The 21,977-nt window shown below is 36.1% G+C and overlaps 1 protein-coding gene across 2 annotated transcripts in view; it reads left to right on the top strand.

Annotated features, from left to right (window-relative positions):
- Positions 1 to 21,977, top strand: part of LOC149795472 (uroporphyrinogen-III synthase-like) — a 223,329-nt gene that overhangs the window by 24,547 nt on the left and 176,805 nt on the right. Inside the window, exons 4-6 of one of the 2 annotated variants that reach the window (XM_089965264.1) lie at positions 400 to 460; positions 3,302 to 3,488; positions 15,331 to 20,624. In XM_089965264.1, the coding sequence (XP_089821390.1) occupies positions 400 to 460; positions 3,302 to 3,488; positions 15,331 to 16,933 (1,851 nt within the window). In that variant the 3' untranslated portion in view covers positions 16,934 to 20,624. Of the gene's footprint in view, positions 1 to 399; positions 461 to 3,301; positions 3,489 to 15,330; positions 20,625 to 21,977 lie in introns of those variants that run through there. The other variant, XM_089965265.1, reaches the window with a different exon arrangement.

Below are 21,977 nucleotides of genomic sequence, written 5' to 3'. Positions count from 1 at the left end.
ATGATCTATGTTCTTGTGTGAGACTAAGGGTGGTATAAATGATATATGTTCATGTGTGAGACTAAGGGAAGTATAAATGATCTATGTTCATGTGTGAGACTAAGGGAGGTATAAATGATATATGTTCATGTGTGAGACTAAGGGAGGTCTAAATGATATATGTTCATGTGTGAGACTAAGGGTGCTATAAATGATTTATGTTCATGTGTGAGACTAAGGGACGTATAAATGATCTATGTTAATGTGTGAGACTAAGGGAGGTCTAAATGATATATGTTCATGTGTGAGACTAAGGGAGGTATAAATAATCTATGTTAATGTTTTTGTAATTGGTATCATTTGCAAAATTCATGAAAATTTGTAAGCGTTCTATCTCTCACATCATTCCCTTTCTTATAGGATACAGTAGAAAAACTTGCTGAGGATGCCAAAGAGGGGAAGAACTTCCAAGACAATCCATGTAAGTGTAAGGCAATCTGTAATGTTAATATTTATAGTTCTGACAATATAAAAGAAACAAAATTAGGCTGAAAGTAATCTAGTCCCTTGTTACAAAAATGTTTAGATGAGCCATAAAATTGTACCATGTTATAAATGATTAGGGTGAAATGTTTCATCGATATATTGATGCATCGATACTTTTGCTGAAACAATACACATATCAGTACAAACGACAGAATCGATACAAAACGATACTTACCTTTTGCATGTTATTTTAGTCTTCAGCAGCCATGAATAAATATTATTAGTTGCCTTGTTATTCTGTAAAATTATAATCCATCTGAAATGGTATTTGCAGTCACAGTCACTCATGTTTATTAGTAAAAACAAAAAAGATTATTTGAGAATACCAACTCTCCATCTATAAGTTAACACAAAGTGACATGGTTCATAATCTGTCCCTCACCCAGCTATTTCATGCTAATTATTTTAACCCAGAAGTATGTTCAGCATATATTATACATTCCAAACATATTCCACATGTATAATGAAGTACTTTACTCATCATTTAATAAGCACTTTCACACAAAGTTCATACTTTGAATTCTTGACTTCTTGGTTTGATTTGAAAGCTACACTACCGGCGTATTGCACATTGAAATATGTTACATTGAATTCTCATTTGTGGTTATTGGTTGTTCCGCTTCAGGTTAAACAATAACCACCAATCAGAAATCAATGTAGCTTGTTCTCTGTGTGACAAACAGGAAGTATTGACAAAGTACAAGAGAAACTTCACAGGAAAGTCATTAGATATGACAAGTACTTAAGTGGAGATGCCGTCAGGGTGTGCCATTGCACGAATTTTGCAAAATTTTGTATGAATTCGCACACCTGGAGGACAGAAAACACAAAAACTCCTGCAAATTTGTTTAAAGTCCCACATACAAAAATGTGCGTGGTGAAGTATAAAATTTTTATTTAACCATTCTTGTCAAGACATCTGTTTTTCGGGTAGCAACTGTTCCACGTCTGAATTCTTCAAGCACAACGTGAATGGTTGTGAAACTAAATTTGACTAGAACAATTAGCCCAGGAATAAAAATTATGGCTTAGTTTGAACCATTCATGAAGAAAGTTTTACAAATACGTGTTTAAAATATAGGTTACCTAGAAAACCCAAAATGTCGGATTCCTGGCGTGGTTCATTGCAACTAACTTGTAGTCTGTACAGTGATCCCATGCTATAATACTAGGTGAAGAAAGTCACATGGTCACTTTATACTTGGGGTTTATTATATTAGTACAATATTGTATTGATCACCTGGTCTATAAATTATGGAAACTCTGAAAAAGTCTTGGTACAAGGTCATTTTATAAAACTGTAGATTATATATTACAATAAAGAGTTTTAGCCTGTGCCTTATAATTGGGTCCAAAATAAAAGAAATTAACATGTTATGAATATATCTCCTTGAAATAGAATCAACTTTAAAAAGACATTGAAATTTAGCCCATATCTGGACATAGGCTTAAGTGCCTTTTTTAAAATAAATTTCTATGCATTCTCTTTTTATTCAGAACTTTTCACCTTTATGTCTTAAATGTCTGATTTAGTCGGGAGTGTTCCGGATGGACATTTTCTTGGTATATATCAAATCACTGATGTTTATCTTAATCTGTACGAAGTATGTTATGAACAGTTTCTCTGTTCATCTCAAAACATGGATAAATTCATACACAATAAATTGATACTATTACACTGAAACTTGATAGCTCAAGCATAAAAATAGTGTCGGCAAACTGTTGGATTCTTGGAGATTTTGATAAATCTGAGGATGTTTTTGATTATCAGTGTCATATATATATATATATATATATATATATATATATATATATATATATATATATATATATATATATATATTACTTATAAGATACACATTTTACTGAGGATAAAATTATAACAGAGCACAATGGGGTTATGAATGTATTTCCATTTAATACAGGTTATATTCTCAAGGAGTTTGTATTCAATTTAATAGCAGCTTTGAATATCAGTTGCACACAGGATACCAAAGGCAGAGTCACTGACCCTTGACCCCACATATTTGGGGAACACCACATTTTAAAGAGACTAAAAGAAAATAATAGTACATTATGCACAAATAGTGCTAGAAAAATGAGATTATCTTAATTGCATTTACAGTTTTGCCATCTTAATGTTGTTGTCTACACTGTGGAATCATAGTTTCCTTGGACACTTACATTACTGCATCAAATTTTTTTTCATGTGCTCAGGTAACTCAAAACCATTAACATGTCTGAATATCTAGTTAACCTGAAATTAGCTGCACCATGGCATTTTCCAATCCAGATTATGCTCTCATTACCTTATGCTGGGGTACATTATGTTAGGACATTGATCCCTTAATATAAAGCTTTTTAAGGAAGCCATTTTAGGATTACATCCTATGTACAAAGTCACCTTATAATGGAGTACAATATACGTTGTACAGTCCCTGACTATACTGCCATAAAAGTCCACATTCTAATGGGGGAGGGGTTTACTGGATATAACAATAGAATTCAACTGGCATAATAGGATCCCTGGCAATGCATGTCATATCAGGGAATGTGCTCTACTGTGGGGTGCAATATAGTGAAAGACCACACATTAAGTTTAGAAGGTATATCATATATTTTACAGTGGCAGACTGTCTTTCCATTGTTGACCAACCACTGCTGTCATGATCAGGAAGTGGTTATTTCAGTCACATATCTGATAGTGAAGGTGGAACAAGCAAGTATTTCATAGAGCATGAACACTCTTTATAGAAATATCATTTTTGTTTTTAAGGCCTTCGAAACCTGCAAGATATCCTGCCATTTTGTCCACAGTTTTACACACAAAACTTTGGACGAGAACTTCTGGCAGAGCTCAAATCAGGATGTAACACCCCAGTGGAAACCGAGTGTGAAGTCAATGTTCCACATCCGTCCAAGTGCAGCGTTGAGCTCAAAGTTCCACAAGTGGTACAGTCCAGGTAAATTTGTCATTTTACTGCATTTTAACCTGTTTTAATGGACATTTCCATAATGTACACGTGTCCATTAGAGATACTGTATTTACTCCTCTAACACACTCTGAAATGTGAGCATTGTAGACCCATGTCTGCCTTTCTACTCTAGCAGATAATGATCTGTAATGTTCAGTCAGCTTTTATTATTTTAAGTGAACTTTAGTGTCAATTACTTTATGATCTTTTCTACTTTGATGCATTGAGAATTTTATACAGAAGGGTCTCAGGTATTATCATAGCTCTAGATCCACTGCAAATTTCCCATTTTCACAGACAAATCAACTCAAAATGAATTTTTTATAAAAATAAATTTACATGAAGCTATTTTAAGTATTCAATCCAAAGTTGTTGGTATATTTGCTGGTGCCATAATCACAGCCCATGTTGTATAATGGCATGTTCAATCAATATAAACTATGCTGTCATTTCAAGTTTCAGATAATCTGTGCATGTTTGAAATGAGTGTACTTGATCCCTGTGAGAACACTTACTCAAACAGAGCCATATATTCAAATGCACCATGTGCTAGTCTTGGCCATCTAAGACATTTGATACATTTAGAGAGACATCATTAACGTCTCATTGAATTTGGCAATTTGGGTCTTTGGTATTTTTGTGTTTGCAGTGTTTACAAAATACCCCATCTAATGCTGAACAAAACAGTTAGTTTGAAACCATGGAGCAAAATACCCAATTTATTAAATTTTTATATTGTGCTCTGTTTACTATCATCATCATTGCAGGTCAGCAGGGTAGATTATGATCTACTGGTACATTAGGCTGGTCTGTGTTGTTCACAGTGGCTTCAACTTATAACAGATAAAAATATTATCTAATCAGGAATCCTAACTAAAGTCCTTTAATGCAGCAGTGTCTCATTTATTCAGTGCAGATAACTGTCATTCAGCTGTCAGACTTAAACTGCTAATCAGTACAGTTTTTAATAGGCTGCAAAAAGTTATTGCCATCAAGGCATTATATGAAATATAGCAATTCAATATATATATGATAGTAATGATAATAACAACCACTAGAACATTATTATGATAATAATAATAATAGTAATAATAATAATAATAATACAGTATTTCCTCGCTGTAAGGCCTTCCATTATAGCATGGTTCCTTTTATGAGCATGAATGTTAATTTGTTAAGTGGTAGTAACATTGCATATTTCATGTACATCATTATTAGGCAGTCTTTCTAAAAGGCCAGAAAAGAATAGGTTTCCTATTGCACTGCTTTTAAAATTAGGGTAGGTAGTTAGTTTATTGTTTTTTTAAATGTGTATATTATAATAATTAGTATACATAATGTGCTAAGCACTTCAAGTACTGGGCTAAACTGACTCAGTTACATGCACAAATCAGTTTAGAGGGAATTTTTCTTTTACCCTGGGGGTGAAAAAAGTGCTTGGGTTGGCAATGAAAAATATGGACAGTTGGGCAACCAGAAACATATTTTTTTTGGCTTAAGATGGAATACACTGGCTCCTATAACATTATAATGAAGGAGTGATGTATCATGTACTTCATTTTAAGGCAATTTCACTATAAGGGATTATGCTCAATGGAAAGTGTTATAATGAAGGAGTACTGTAATAATTATATTATTCATGATGATGATAATAACTGTACCAGCAATACAAATAACAATAATATGATAATATTAGTTATAATGCTTCATTTATAGAGGGTGATTCTGTAAGTCAAAGACCATTTTTCCTTGACATCTTGTTATGTAAAAGTATCACTATATAAAGTATAAGTGTATCTTTGCATAACATTATATAAAGTAATCAAAACTATAGTAAGTCACTTACATGTGACCCATGTTCGGTGTATTTAATATTAATCCTCTTTGAATCAGCAAATGGCAGTAGACTTGAGCTATCTTTTGGAAACTTGTATTTTCTGCAGATTTTTTTTAATGCAATGGAAGAGTATCCCAAAGATCTGACAATGACTCTGTGTGTGTGTGTGTTTTGGATTTTTAACTTAGCTTTAACATATCGCTACATAGTCCTACAGTGTAAGACATAGTACATGTTTTTGTTTTAGTGCTATGTCTTACTATCCAAATAACAGGCTTGTATAGCGTGTTATGATGTTGACTGACATAGGAATGAGTAGTCAAAGTTTCAGGAATATCTCACACACTTGACAGCCTATATTGACACTCTTCCACTAATATATGTGTAATTAATATACTTACTATGCTGTCTTTATCTTGGCAGAATGAAAATATGACACTAGCAAATAGATGCAATTTCGTGTTCCTTTGACATACATTTGAATTTGTTTCAATGTGACAATAGTCGAGGTATGCTGAAGTATGTTTAAGTAGGTTCATGTGGGGGATATGTTTCTTGAACACAACAAAACGTTGCTTATAGTTCCAATAGGCGTAATATATTTTTATTCATTTCATTAAAAAAAATATTTCAACTTAACCAGATTTCGGCATTCTTGGCGTCCATCACTTTCCAGCCAGCTGAAATGTAGGCCAACAAAACTTGAAAATAGGTCCATTTCTTTTGTGAGAATTTGAATTTATTAGAGAAAAGATATCAGGGTAATTAAAGTCTGACAAAAACATTATAACTTTACTTTGTAGGAAAGCATTGTTATTGGTTGCCAGTTGTGTGTGATATTTCTGAAAATTTGACTTTTGTTGCACTGTTAGTCGACATCAAAATATGCTACACAGTGCCATTAGTTAGGCAGTAAGTCCCATCATCCCCCAGAACAAAAATATTGGGTGATATGTCTTAAGTTGTAGGACTAATCGCTATGATATCTGCATTGTGGCAGTTTATAGTGATGTCTAGCATTGGGGCATCATGCCGCTAACATGTGGTATGATGGCCCACCCAGTCACATTATTCTGACACCTGGCTGACCAATCCTAACACTAACCTCGTGAGGCAGCTATTAGTACATTTTTAATCAGTCTTTGGTATGACTTGGCCAGGGTTCGAACCTGCAACCTCCCCCATATGAAGCAGACACTGTATCCATTAGGCTGCTGGAGTGAACCCCATAGAACTGCACCAAAGAACTGAGGAACAGAAGTTAGATTTTTTTGACAAAACTTCTTTTTATTTCACAGCAAAATTTTTAAAACAGACACTTTTGGGACCAAAAATTATGACCATTTTACAGAGGTGGTCAGGCATTGGGTAGTTGATTAGCATTAGAATTATCATATTGGAACCAACATTTGTGTTCAGTTTTATGAAAGAATACCAGTTACAGAGGGGCCACGAGTTTGGGGAAGTTTAACTGAATATGTTCAGATTTCATCCTGGGGCAGTTAAACTGTATGTGTTCAGAATTTATCCTTCATGATGGGTGAATTAAGAATGCAATTATCTCATGTCCATTTGCACAACATTTCAGGACAAAAAGTAATAAAGAAAAATCTTTGTCACCAAAGATCCTAAATTTTCATTGATTAATTATAGTTGTGTAACAATATATCAATATATTAGTGTGCATTGGTAGACTACTGAATCACAGACACATATTAGTACAAAAAAATTCATCCATACTGGTACACCACTCTCTCGATAACTCGCGCACATCGCGGTCCAGAAACATCGACCGCACTATAAGTGAGGCATGAGTTATCAAGGGACCTATAAAATAAGCCCAAAACCAATAAAGTGATCGACGACATAAAGGAAAAATAAGGGGGCGGGGGGTAGGCAGATTATAGTGTTGAATACTCACTTTATAATCGTGCTAAGATTAACTGTGAATAAATATCTCTTCACAACGGTATACTTTGTTTATTGTTTCCTCATAGAGCAACATTAATTTCAGGATAAATTACAATATATTGAGGCAATCATCGAAAACATTATTCCACATGGTTTCCACTCGCTTAACATGTGTACCACTTCACACATTGTGTACTACGTCACTAATTGTTATGTTGAATTGGATACATTCTAGTTTTATTGTTTGATCCAAATTAGACTGGTTTTTTTATATACAAAAGCTCGACTCTTTTCGAGAAACAGTGTCAATCGAATGATAGATAGATAGATTTGATTGTGATAGAAGTAAAATGGAAAACAAAAAACAAGGGTTAATCAGTACTAACATATTTAATGGGTCTAGAAATTTAAAACAACGTAAATTAGAACAAGTTAATACTTACCGTTTGTGCCACACTTGACAAATATCAATTCACTTTTTGAAAAAATCGGTTAATTTTTTTTGTGTGTGTTACTCCTTGGTTTCTCTGCCGCCAAGCAAAATCCCTCAGATTTCTCAACTGCATGAGCTTTACATAGTCAACATTTTGGGTCTCCAGCCACCTTATGGCAATATCAAAATATTTGATTGCTTCCTGTGCAGAGGGGGGAGGTGGTGCAACATCTGCATCAGCATCACTTTCAACACCTGTGGTACTCCAGTTAGAATCATCTTCTGCTGCAAATTTGTTCGTTATAGAATTATTGTTTCATCTGACATATATTCGGCTGGGGGGCAATCATTGTCAGCACAAATCCACTCCTCCATATCATCAAGAGAAACGTCCATCTCAGGACCATGAGTCTGTACAAATTTCTCCCAAACAGCCATTGCATTAATGACATCAGTTTCACTGAAACCTTCAAAGTCACTATCATTGTCGCTGTCTTTGTTACTGTTTTGCTATACGTCAGAGGCAGCTCCAAGACCCTTAATCCAGCACCCCAGGTCTCTTGTAATCGATTTTTTAATGCAACAAACACTTCCCCAAGTTGTTGATCAAAACAAAGCCGGCATGTAATTAGGTTCTCACAGAAGTACTCACTGGTTTCGATGTGATGGTGGATTGACTCTTTTCATGTTTTCAATGAACAGAATATGTTGCGATTATAATGTTTACACTGAAATGGAATTAAAGGATTAGAACGTGACTTTCACACAGGAAGACATTTAATTGGTGTTTATTTCATTCTCTGTTGCCACCTGTTAGCATTTACCAGAAGTTTTCATTGATGGCTATTTCACCAGACTGTTTATTTACAGTATACTGACAACTATTTATCATAAAAACTTACATAATATGATATCTTTAAACAGAGGTCTCACTAGGATTTTAAAACTGGGTCTTTCTGCCTCTGAATTCAATCACTAAATATCAGTACATTTTCTCACCCGGCCGCCAGTCAAAGCCTTTGAACTAGCCACCTAGCTATTGCATCATGTTCTTTTTTATGTACTCTTATAAAATGGCAACATGTATGTACATCAAGGAGTCTTTCAGTCACTGAATTCTGTCATTGTAAATATCAGCACAGCTAACTGATCAACACATTTTCCCTCAAAGCAGGTGGCTGAAACAGAACTGGCAAATCTTTGAATTTTCCCGTGCACCTATTACATGTGTATGGAGGACTCCCGCCTCAGTGATTTTCTGCATCCCAGATCAAAAACTGGCGTCCAAATACGCGTAATTAAGCGTTTTCGAGATCTCTGAAATTAATTCTTATTTAGAACTTGCAAATTTCAAAATATGGATTCTATTTTTACAGGCATTAATCACCATTTTTGATGATAAAATGAGCAATGTATCAAGGTTCAATTTACCAATTCTTATCTTAATTTTTTCACATTCAGCATATTTTAAAGATATTTTAAATACGTTTTCTCTGGAAAAAATCGGGAGCCAAAACGGACACCGCATTATAAGCGGAATTGCGAGTTATCCGGGCACGAGTTATCAAGGGAGTGGTGTATTTTGATCAAAACTTTTTACTTGTTAGAGTGATTCTGGAGCTATCTTTGCCTACTCCCACCAAAATGCTAAAACAAACCCACCATAACCAGTCAGTTTCAGGGTTTAGTAATCACTGACATTTGATCACTAGTCAAAATGAGTGAACCAGATCTTATACTCAGTCAGTGGGTACATAGGACTGTTTGGATGCTGATTGGCTTTAAACATGGGGATGGCTTCTAAGTTGCCAAATTACCAAATGTATGCAGTATATAATTTGACAAGAAAAATATTCTGGACGTGTATTCATTGACATCATCTGTCAAAGTTGGCAATTTCTTTTCTTTAATTTGAAATTGTCTTGTGACCTGACCATATGCACAGTCCTTCTCATTTTTCTCCCAAAATTAGGAGAAACGAAACTTGTAGAACATGTTATTTATTAAAACACTATTTTTGGGCAGATCATATGGATAGCTGGTATCATGTGGGTTATCAAAAAAAATGTTCAGCTTGGTATTCTGATACATAGTCGTAGAGTAATTTGTATTGCAGTTATTTTGTTGTTTTACTGTCCAAAATTAATGAATAATGTATATAAATTGGAATTAAATTTGGTGGATAAAATTATGAATAATGTATATAAATTGGAATTAAATTTGGTGGATAAAATTGTGCATATGCTGGTAATTAAACAATGGGTCACATGGATGAAGTAAAATTTAAAACAAATGCTCCTTGAAACTTTTGGAAGTCCTCATAAACTCTTGGGGAAGTCATTAAATTGAACTATCTATAATTCTGCAAACAATTTACACCACTCCCTTGATAACTTGTTAGGAATGAGGTCCTTAGACATGGACTAAGACACAGGTGAGGAGAGAAATAATTCAATGCATGTGATCCCAATAAGCAACATTGTACATTTGAGAAGGAGTTATTAACTCATGAAAACCTAAAATAAAATGACTGTAAAGTCAGATTTGAATACAAGAAACTAAAATTTGTTCTTTGAAGCATTTAATATACTTTAAAACAAAATGTAGCAGATAGACTTAGCATTGTCACAGATCATCGCCATGCAGACAAATATGTGCACACACTCACAAGATCACAACCACACAGACATTAAATAAAAGAAAACATTTGTCTAAAAAATTCAGTCATGGTATACCATACCATGGTACAGTGGTTCCTTGACTTACGAGTGTCCCAACTAAAGAGTTTTTCGAGATATGAGCCATCTCTCGGCTGATTTTTTGCTTTGAGTTGAGAGCTAAAATTCGGGTTACGAGCCAGCTTCAGATACCCCACTGCTAGTTGGCGCAGCGATCGCCACAGTGAACATCGCAACATCCGCCCAGTATCCCATGTCTCACTCGTTCACTTTAAGCGGTTAGCTCGCAGTGGAAGCATCAGTGTTGTGCTCGCATTTGTGCTTGCAGTTATTTTGCAAAACTTGTTTTTCCAACCATGGAGCCAAAGAAAGTGAGTGCGAAGGACAGTGCTGAAAAGAAGAAGCGAATGATGTGCATTGAATTAAAGAAAGAAATTATCGAAAAACATGACCAAGGTGTGCGTGTAGTCGACTTGGCGAAGCAGTATGAGCGTAGCACTTCTACGATCTGCACCATACTGAAACAAAAGGAGTCGATAAAGGCTATAACGCCAGCCAAGGGCGTTAAAATCATTTCTAAACAGCGGACATCTATCCATGAAAATATGGAGAAGCTGCTGATGGTGTGGTTCACGGAGAAGCAGCTCGCAGGAGATACCGTGACGGAGGCTATAATCTGCGAGAAGGCACGAGCTATTTACGCTGATTTGCTGCAGCAGACCCCAGGCACTTCGACGGGCGAGGCATCAGGCAAGCCGTTTAAAGCCAGTCGGGGCTGGTTCGAAAATTTTAAAAAGAGGACCGGCATTCACTTCGTTGTAAGGCATGGTGAGGCAGCAAGCACGGATATGAAGGCAGCTGAGGATTACCTCAGAACTTTTGCTGGAATTATAGCAGTAAAAGGATACATACCCCAGCAAGTCTTCAACTGTGACGAGACAGGACTCTTCTGGAAGAAGATGCCAAGGAGGACTTTTATAACGGCAGAGGAGAAGAGGATGCCAGGCCACAAACCCATGAAGGATAGGCTAACCCTCGTACTGTGCGCCAATGCGAGCGGCGACTGCAAGATTAAGCCGCTGCTCGTTTATCATGCAGAAAACCCCAGAGCCTTTAAGTCACATAAGATTCTGAAAGAAAAACTGCAGGTTATGTGGAGGGCAAACCCGAGGGCGTGGTTCACCAGGCAGATCTTTGTGGAGTGGGTGAATTTGGTCTTTGGTCCAGACTTTAAGAAATATCTCCAGGAAAATAACCTACCCCTGCAAGCCCTTCTCATCCTAGACAATGCACCTGCTCACCCACCTAACCTCGAAGATGACATCCTCGAAGAGTTCAAGTTTATAAAGGTTCTCTACCTTCCACCCAACACCACCCCTATCCTGCAGCCCATGGACCAGCAGGTGATTTCAAATTTCAAGAAGCTCTTCACCAAGCACCTGTTCCGCCGCTGCTTTGAGGTGACGGAGAGCACAAACCTCACCCTTCGAGAGTTCTGGAAGGACCACTATAACATCGTGATTTGCCTCAGAATTATTGATATGGCCTGGCAGGGTGTTACAAAGAGGACCTTGACCTCTGCATGGAAGAAGCTGTGGCCTGAGGTTGTGTCTGAAACGGACTTTGAAAGACTCAAACCCGAAGTGGCAGTGGTCGAGGAGATTGTATCCCTCGGCAAGTCCATGGGCCTGGACATGGATGAAGGTGACATCAACGAGCTCATCGAGGAGCACTCTGAGGAACTGACAACGGAGGAGCTAAAGGAGCTACAGATGCAGCAGCACACGGAGGTTTTGCAGGAAATAGGTGATGCAGAGGAGGTCATCTCTACAAGTGAGATAAAGGAAATGTTGGGAATGTGGGAGAAACTTTCAGACTTTATTCAAAAGAAACACCCAGAAAAAGTTGCAACTGGGCGTGCAACGGAGCTATTTAATGACACTTGCCTAACTCATTTCAGAAACATTCTGAAAGGGAGGATGAAACAGACCTCATTGGACAGGTTTTTATGGAAAACCCCTGCAGATGAAAGTGAGGAAAGCATGGCGAAAAGGGCAAAAATCAGCGAATAAAATTCAGTTACTGTATTCACTTCAGCCTTTCTCCTCCACCTCCATCAGCATCTTCAAGTCGTCTGATCTCCAAGGTAAATGCTGTACATTATACTTAATAAAACCAGTTTATTGCAGTACATTCTATTGCATTGTGTTTTTATACAATATTCATTATTTATAAGTACATTTTTCTTATTTAAAAACATGTAACAAAAAAATTGTGGTGTTTTTTGGGGATCCGGAACGGATTAATAGCATTTCAATTCATTTCAGTGGGGAAAATTGATTTGACATATGAGTAATTTGAGTTACGAGCTCCATCACGGAACGAATTAAACTCGTAAGTCAAGGAACCACTGTATATTGATGTATGCCCCTTGTCGTTCATTGGAGATTCTGAAGTTGATGCATGTGTCATAAGTGTTCACTCATTAGAGACAGGGTCATTCTGTTACGCAAACTTTCCTGAAGATTTTGTGGAATATTTCTCAGCATTGCAAATGATCTCTTTGTATAAGCCTTGGTGTTGGTGGTGTTAGTTTATGGACAGATGTCATACGCTCCAGAGCGACTGACATTGATATGGTGTTTGTTGTACAGTAGAACCTGTCTTGAAAGACCACCCTTTTTACCAAAACATTAATGTCTTGCAAGACAGGTGGTATCCTAAAGCATTGGTTCTTTCAAGTTTTAATGCATGTGCAAGTATAAATTGCTTCCCCATAGTTACCCTTCACAAAGTCAAACTCCATTAATGTAGAGTTTTGAAATTTAGTTTTGGTGGACTTTGCTCACTTCACAAATGGCTCATCCTTCCCAGAATCACAGTGTCTTGTTGGATTCACTGAATCGAGCTCTCACACCATTCTTGACTTCAGTATTTTATCTACAGATATAAATCACATTTAGCATTTTATACAAGAAGTACAATCTGATTTCAATGAATGTAAACTAGCCAGTACTTTTTAATAAAGATGGTTTAAACATTCTCATTCAAGGCAACAAAGAGAAATAATTTGTTTCTTCAATGCCCATCTTTGATTTATCTAACTTAAAATGAACAGGGTTGTTCCACTTGTATGCTTAATTATGCAAAATAACCGTATAGGATTTCCCAGAGTGATGTTGAAAATGAAACATCCCAAGGCAAAAAAAAGTTTGCCTTTATTACTCACTTCTTATGACATGCAAGACACATCAGGCCTATTCAGCACCTCATGTCCACAGTGGTAGTCATCTTTGTACCATCCTTCCAGCATCAGCTTTGTTTTCACTGTTATAAAGATGCCATATTGACAGATTTCATTGTTCTCTTGTCATAGAACTTAGCAGAGTTCTCTACCACTTAGAATTATGAAATATTCCTAGAAATGTTCCAAGACCAAAGAATTAAAGGTCAGAGTCACACTGGGGAGAAGTAGGGGTTGGTTAATTAGGACTGAATTGCCAGTGGTTATGATTGTGAGTTGAGCAGAACCTTCTGGTGGCTCATACATTTAGTTTCCATGGTATAAAATATCTAGGAGTGCATGACTTCTCTAGGATGAGATGCCAGTTTATCGTAAGTTAATAATTTTCAAGCAGAGGTTGATATTCATTTTTGCTAGGTTGACTAGAGAAGATCTGATCCTTAACCCTTTACCTCATGCAACCGTCTTTGGACGCCTCTACAAAAGTCACATCGAAGCGCCTTTTGACGCCTCTACAAAAGTCGCATCGAAACGCCTTTTGACGTCGGCTGTAAACATCAGTCATTTTAAGACAATTTTCGTAGTGCCACCTTCGGGGAAAACCCCTTATTAGATACTACATTCATTTCTGCGAATGACAACTACGTCAGATCACATGGTCACTGTTTATGTACTGGTCAATATCTGCTATTTAAAGTAACTGGGGGGGCCCCCGAGTGGTCTAAAGCGCTCTTCGTTACGGATCACTGCCATCTCACCTCTGTCTGCGGCGGTTCGAGTCTAAGATTCAGCCAATGTGGGTATGTGAGAAAGCTTGCCAGTAGCTTCTTGAGGGTCGGTGGTTCTTTCCGGGTTTTTCCCGGGTTCTTCCTCCACCATTAATACTGGCCGCCATGTATAGCCTATCGTGTGCTGAAAAATGGCGTTAAACCTACAACAACAAAGTAACTCGGTCGTAATCTCCACTCTCCAAAATGGCGGTCGCGGATTTCATTCAGTACATACAAATTTTTCACGATTAGAATCACAACTATGAAAGATTCAGTAACCTAGGTAAAGGCTCTGATATTGATGTAGGCAGCAATTAGTTTTTATAAATTATCAAATTCAGATGACTTAGTGACGTAGACACAGACGAAAAACTTGTAAATTTCAAGTATGAGAAATGGCAGCTGTGGTTGGTCACACGGCCTCACTGACATGACGATGAACGAGTTCTATCCAGATTTTAAAGCACATAACAAATTCTTCCGTGATAAATAATTACACAGCTATAACAATTGGACTTCACTCATAAATTGTTCCACATATAATAGATGTTTACCAAAAATATAAAATGGTTAAATTGCTGTTAAACATAACATACACTACATTGCTTAACAGTTCACAGGCAGGCTATGCGTATGTGGTCGACTAGGTAACATGCATTCTGTTTATAGGGTGCTGCACTTTGTCACTATGCTCTATTAGGTAAAGGGTTAATGAGCCATTTTCACTACAGTGCCTTCATATACCTGCCTTATTATCAGGGACACTCTCTTCTCCCCCTGCCTTGAGAAAACCTGGAAATCTCCCTGAAGTGAATGGAGAATTTCTTTTATTTATTGTAATTGGACAAATATCTCAAAAATGAAGGAAAATGAGTGTTCCAGGAGACTGTCCTGGTGAATGAGTCTGTATCTTATGTTTCTTTTAAGCAACTTGATTCTTTTTCTTTTTCTTTTCAGTAAAAATAAGAAAGATAGCTCAGTGAATGGAAAGAAGGCTTATACAGATGAGGAGCTCAGTGCAGCAGTGAGTGACATTCGTAGTGGCAAGCTAGGGACACGTAGAGCAGCTGTGCTGTATGGTATCCCACGCTCAACTCTCCGAAATAAGATCTTCAAAATGGGGTGTGATGATCCACTGAGCTTATCCAATGACTTTGATTCCTCCGAAAAAGGAGGTGATGTTCAGGGAATCACAGAGCAATCCCTTCAGCTTGCAGATCTTCTGCACATGGCGACCTTCCCTTACATCCTGCCTTTAGCCATGACCTGCCCAATTAGGGAAGAAGTTTTGGAACCAGAAGACATTGAATGGATGAAAAAGCTGGAGTACATTCGTTACAAGCATAATATCAGAGCTGCACCGATGGACCATTATGAAGAAAAGGCTAGCAGTCATCATTTCAAATTACCTCTCATTGTAAAAGTAATAAAATCACTGGTGCAAGAAAAATTCAAGGCCTTTCAGTTAGAAGAATCGGAACAGGTGTCCTGTCACTCCCCGCTCACATCTTCACTGCCATTTTCTTCATTTGGAAACAGTTTTAATATATTTAAGGACACATACCTTGCAACTAAAATTAAGCAGGAACCTCAAAGTGTATTGCCTTCTTCTATAACTGTGCCGTCCTACAGTCCTGCCAAAGGTCAGGTAGCTACTCCTGTGGAGAACACGCCACCCAAAAGACCATATCAGAGTATTTATGATAAGTATGAGAATACTAGAATAGGGGACACATTGAAAGATATCATAGCAAAATCCATATCAGAAAAAGTGCGGGGAAAATTTGCTTCTTCCTCTGATTCTGACGATCAGACAAGTGGAGATTCAGTCATTTCCACTGAGTACAATTCTTCCAAGGATACGTCAGTCTCTGCCTTTTCTATTCCAAATCATTCCAGTCCCAGTGCTAAGAGGTTCAGGAGAGAACTGGGGACAGAGTCAAAACATTTCCACAAGTCTCAAGGAAAAAAGACCAGGCCAAAACGTGGACAGTACCGAAAATACAACAGCCAGTTGCTGGTGGAGGCAGTGCGTGCAGTTCAGAGGGGAGAGATGAGTGTGCATCGGGCAGGAAGTTATTTTGGAGTGCCCCACTCCACACTGGAGTATAAAGTAAAAGAGCGCCACCTTTTGCGTCAGAAAAAGATCAAGGAACAACAGCAGAAGCAACAGTCCTCTTCCTCCTCCTCCTCTAATTCTAGTGGCACTAGTTCTACCAAGTCAAAATCATCAAACAATTCATCCGTTTCTTTGGAGGACAAGTTTGAAGAACATTTCTCCACAGCTTCAGAATCTGTCACAGTTTCACCACCAAAGACCTCATTTCCTGGACCATCCTGGCTTCCACCCTACTTTGTTGCACCCTCAGCCTTTGACAATGCTGCTTCCTTGGGAATATTTGATTCTGGATTTGCTCTTAGTACTCCTGCCTCGGAACTCCTCAGAAAACTGCAGCACAAAGTTCAAAACAAGACTAATACCTTTTCCCAAGAAAATTTTTCATTTCCACCTTCCAGTACTTTAAGCCACATCAGCGACAGATTCTTGTACATCAATTAGCTTGGGGGTTTTTAATAAATAAAATGTGGTTTTGGCATTGAAAGGAGGCTAAGAAATTCACTGTCTACAAAACATTGAATTTGTATTTTTGTTTTTTCACTGCCTATACAAGGAGGCATTTTTTACATTGAAAATAGATTTTGTTATATTGATGAAACTGTATTTTTTGTTTTTTAAGCTTTTATTTATATGCATGTACTGCAGATTTTAGGAAAGTTACTTGTACAGTATGATTTAAGTACTGTGAATTCATTTATTTATGTTGGGATTTTCATTTTTGTGCCTTCACAACAAGATATTTAGTTGATGCTTAAATACATAGATTAAGGAATGGGTCCAATTGTTTCTGAAGAAGATATGTTGTTCATTGGGGCTTGAAATTCTTGGTTTGTAGTATCCATAAAGCCCACAAAACAATAGTGAATTCACTGTTTTTATTTTATGCTAGTCCATAAATTATTGGAGTTTTCAATAGAAATAATTCATAAAAACTATTTTTCACTGTGGTCAGCAGTCATCAACAACATTATGATCAAGAAATTTGATTTGCAATTTTGTCACTTGTTCTAGTGGTAAGTATCCATTATTCATTCAGTACAAGCAAACATCCTCTATATCTTCTCATGACCCTAAAAAGTATCTTTTAGTATTTTAATAAAAATGATACAAAATAAATATGAATATCAATAAAAACAACTTTAATGGCTTGACTTTAGAATACACATACACACCCTTTTCACTGCTAATTCGCCCTAACCCATCCCCTATGCTCATCCACACCAAGACAGTGAACCAGGGGTCAAAAGGTCATAATGCAAAATGCAGAAACTTCCATTTTATTGTCCATCAAATAGTCATTTCCATTGGGCATATCCAGATAACTTGACAAACTCCAAAGACCTGCAATCACCTTGTCTGAATGTAATTCACTTAAAATTGTCCACATGTCCATAGTTTTGATGGTTAGCAAATCACCTCTCCAGATAAATTGTTGAGTTTGGACCCACATTTAACAGAACAGGTAAAAAAATTTATTAGATTTCTTTGAGTTCACATTGTTTTCAATGCTTGGGGTGGGGGAGGGCCAATAAATAGCAAAGTAAAGAAAGTGGAAGGATTTGAGACCAACCATTATTAACATTGATATGTATTCAGAAATTTGAATACTTTCAAAAAGTTTGGATTATGTATTATTTGTTTCAGCTCTAATAACTGGGTTAATAGAGCATCACACTAATATCCAAAAGGTTCTGGGTTTGATACCTGTTCTGACCAGCCTGGGTCAGTAGCCTCAATATAGCCTGGGGAAAGGCACTTAGCTCCTGTTTCCTTTTTATGATGTAACCAATAATGTGTTGAAAGTGTAGTTAAAAAGCAACCAAACATACCAGGAACCAAAATATACTGTAGGTCTCTAGTATGCAAGCTTAGAACCAAGTTATGTGAATACATGTAAATCTAGTCAGTTATTGTTTGCAGTAGTGCAATGAAGCCTCACATAACTGTGCAAATTTACTCCTCATATTGGGAGTTTTTAACGTCTTTCTTATTGTTCATTTGTCAGTAATGATTTTCATTGAAGAAAAAGTAGCATACATAAAGAACTTAAATCTGGTCTCTATCCTGAAGTTTACCTCAGCTTTTCTTTTTTTATCACTGTGGAAAGATTCCAAGGTGTACAATTCTTAAATGGAATCATTTTTATCATCCTTTTTGCTCTTTCTACCTCTAACAAAAGCCCTACTATTTTCAGAAGTATCGCAAAGATCATTAAAAAATCTCAATGGGACCTTTTTTAGAAATTTACTGAATCTGAGTCCAGAATTTAAATATGAAGATGGGATGGTATAGAGAATATTGGCTTAACCATAAATTTCATTGTTAGGTTTAGTGTCTCAGTTTTTGTTAATTTATTTTGTGAATCTAAGTGTATTTTTTTTTGTTTGTTTTAAAGAATCTAGTCAGATAATGTTTACTTTTTAATTTATTTAATTTTGATCTTTAGATCTGAACTGTAAGGAATGGTACTTTTATTTATAATTGTAACATTTTATATAGAAATGTTTTAGAAATACAAATATGTCATATGTAATACTGTTTTAAAAGATTTTTAAAAAATAAGTATTGGCTCTAAAGGAATGGTCTTTAAAACGGGGAGGGGAGCTGAGATTTTCTGTCAGCTAAGAATGTTTTCATTTCGACTAATATAATGGATATAATTAGTCCTTTTTTTCTACAAATCAGCAATTTTGGAGCTGAGCATTTTTCCCCCCAAAAGTTCCCAAGCCCCCCACCTACCGAGTTAAATGGTCAATCCCTAAAATAGAGATTGAGTATTATGAATTGGACATCACACAACTTATTAGACAGGTTTTTGTAAACAAGCTTTCAAATGGACATTCTTTTTTTAGGTAAAAGAAGTCATAAATCCAGAAACTTGGCCACTTCAGATGGACTAATAATTGGGCACTGAAATGGCAATAAGTTCTTTTTTTATAATACAGTTCATCTAATCTTGAAAAATCCTTGAATTTGTGGAGTTGCCATAGAAACGGCTTAAAATTTGAAAAGTTGGTTTTATTCTTTCAAAGTCCTAGAATTAATTGAATAACTTATTAAGTTTTCCCAGATCTCTTTGAATTTATTTGAAAGAAAACAAAAGTTATTTTAAAAAATCACTTTTTTAATTAAGAATTTTTGTTATTTACTTAGTTTATCAATATAATAGATAAATAAAATGGGATAAAATTAAGTGGAGCAAATGGCTCATTACTTAATTTTACCAGACAGAGTAGCATCCCTTTAAAATTGTTGCATGCTGATTAGTTGCTTCTGGTTTATGCAGTGATAATGATGATAATTTGGAGGGTTTGTAAAAATAAAACTCCTTGAAAACTAGTGGAGGTCTTTGAAAACTCCTTGAAAAACAACTCTTTTGGGTGGCATGAACCTAACATTGTTCATAAAAGTTTTGAATTACATGCAGTTTGGTCTCCTTTATATTTATTACTAATTACAGTCATATCTTGTTCCAGTGACCTAGTTGTTTGCTGTTGGTAGGTAACTGTATGTGAGGGATGGAGCTTCTTCAAATGTTGCTGCAAAGAAATGTACTTTTATAAAGGTAATAAGCTTGTTTGTTACTGGTAAATTACCATCAGTTGGAAGTAAAAATATTCCATTACAAGCAAAACATTTAGCATTGAACACTTTTGTTCCAATCAGCTTCCCATCAGTACCTGAATATTTCATCATGATGATGTTGTTGTAACAAGTGTTGACTGTATTGTATATGTATGTATACCTTATAGAGGAAATGTGAATGTTTTGCAACATTTCGTAATATGGCTATTTAAAAGGGCTGTAACTTGGTGATACCAATTATGGGAGTAAACTTTTTTCACCATTATTATTTATTGATTTTGTAGTAGTATTTTCTAGCACCTGTTCTATGGTATTTCTGATTTGTTCCATTTTGCAACATTGTTGCAAAACGATCCTCATAATATTCATACTTAGAGTTTTATATTCTTTTAATTAACATGAATTAATGAACATTTTCCCATGATAATAATAATAATATTAATACACACTTGGGATGGGAAGGGACATGGACACAGTTGGATTTACTGAAGAGGTCTTTGTACATTTTTATAATGTGATGTTTCACTGAAGCCCTTATCTTTTTCAGTATGAGTGTATGTGCACGCAGACACACACCAGTGTGTGTGTGTGTGCGTGTGTGTGTGTGTATATATATATATATATATATATATATATATATATATATATATATATATATATATATATATATATATATATATAATGGCCCCCCTCTTATGCGGCCACCCCTTCTACACCAGGAAAGTGGCCTTTTCAGAGAGGGACTAAATTTTTTGTGAGAATTATATGTAAAATACATAGTAAGAAAGCTACATACTTAAAGGCACTTAATATCTTCATTTAATATCTTAATTTAAAAGAAACATTAATTATTATAAGGTTGTTCTTGTTATAATAATAGACTTTTTTCAGCTGAATCTACATTAATAGTTCGTATTCTTGGCATAAGTGTGATGTGCGAGTGGGTATTGTTGTCATGCACATTGCAAAACCATTCAAAAACATCATTTGAATCTTGGTACATATGTAATTGACTTTCCATTTGCTTCATTTTCCCACTGCTGCTGAATAACCTCCTTATCGGTTACGACGTTTATTCCAGTCTTTTCAATATAAAATTGCTTTATTCGAGTCTTTTCTACATAAAATTGTTCAGCAGGTCCCCCTTCCCCACCTTACCCGATGTCGTTGAGTAGAATAACCAGCTTTCTTCTAAAATAATATGTCTCCATTTATGTGAGGACATGTTAATGTTTGGTAATGATTTTTTCAGTTGTTGCTAACTGTATGCGATTTAATTATGTAGATGAAAGTTTTGTCAAGTGGAAGGAAGCGATAATGTGTTGTCATGTGATTTTTCCGTCTTTGTCTGGTACCCTGTTTTGTTCAAGGTCAAGGTTATTTTTTGTGTGTGTGTGTTCATGCACAAAATCTGTTTTTAGCCTATGCTGACCCTGTTATGATCTTGACAGTTATGTCTGGTTATAGTCATCAAAGAGAAGAACTCGACAGATGTGTGAAGCCCAAAACTCTTATTATAACATTGTTAAGCCCATTTCCTGTAAACATTGGCTTTTATAAATAATGATATAATATTAATCTTACTGTTATATGCACTTTAGTCAACACTTCTTTCAATAACGGAAACTTGACATTGTGAGACATGCATTGGCGATAGAGATAATCTGATTGCTTACCTTACTTCATGATATGAATTATTTATTGGTTCTGGATACATATGAAGAAAAAAGTGGCCGCACATAGGGGAACATTTTACATTTTTGTATTAATATGCTGGTTGTGTTAGAGGGGTACTTTTGAATACAAACTCGTCAGTGTCAAGGGATTCTGGCCATAAGAAGAGTGGATGGCTGCTGGCCAAGTTGGGGCCGTTCAAGCGGGAGACTACTATATATATATA

The sequence above is a fragment of the Sinohyriopsis cumingii genome, chromosome 7 (assembly GCF_028554795.1).
Source record: "Sinohyriopsis cumingii isolate HCF-2022 chromosome 7, ASM2855479v2, whole genome shotgun sequence".
In the NCBI taxonomy this organism is placed as follows: Eukaryota; Metazoa; Mollusca; class Bivalvia; order Unionida; family Unionidae; genus Sinohyriopsis; species Sinohyriopsis cumingii.
Note: the sequence above shows the minus strand (reverse complement) of the source record. Positions and strands in the feature narration are given on the sequence as shown.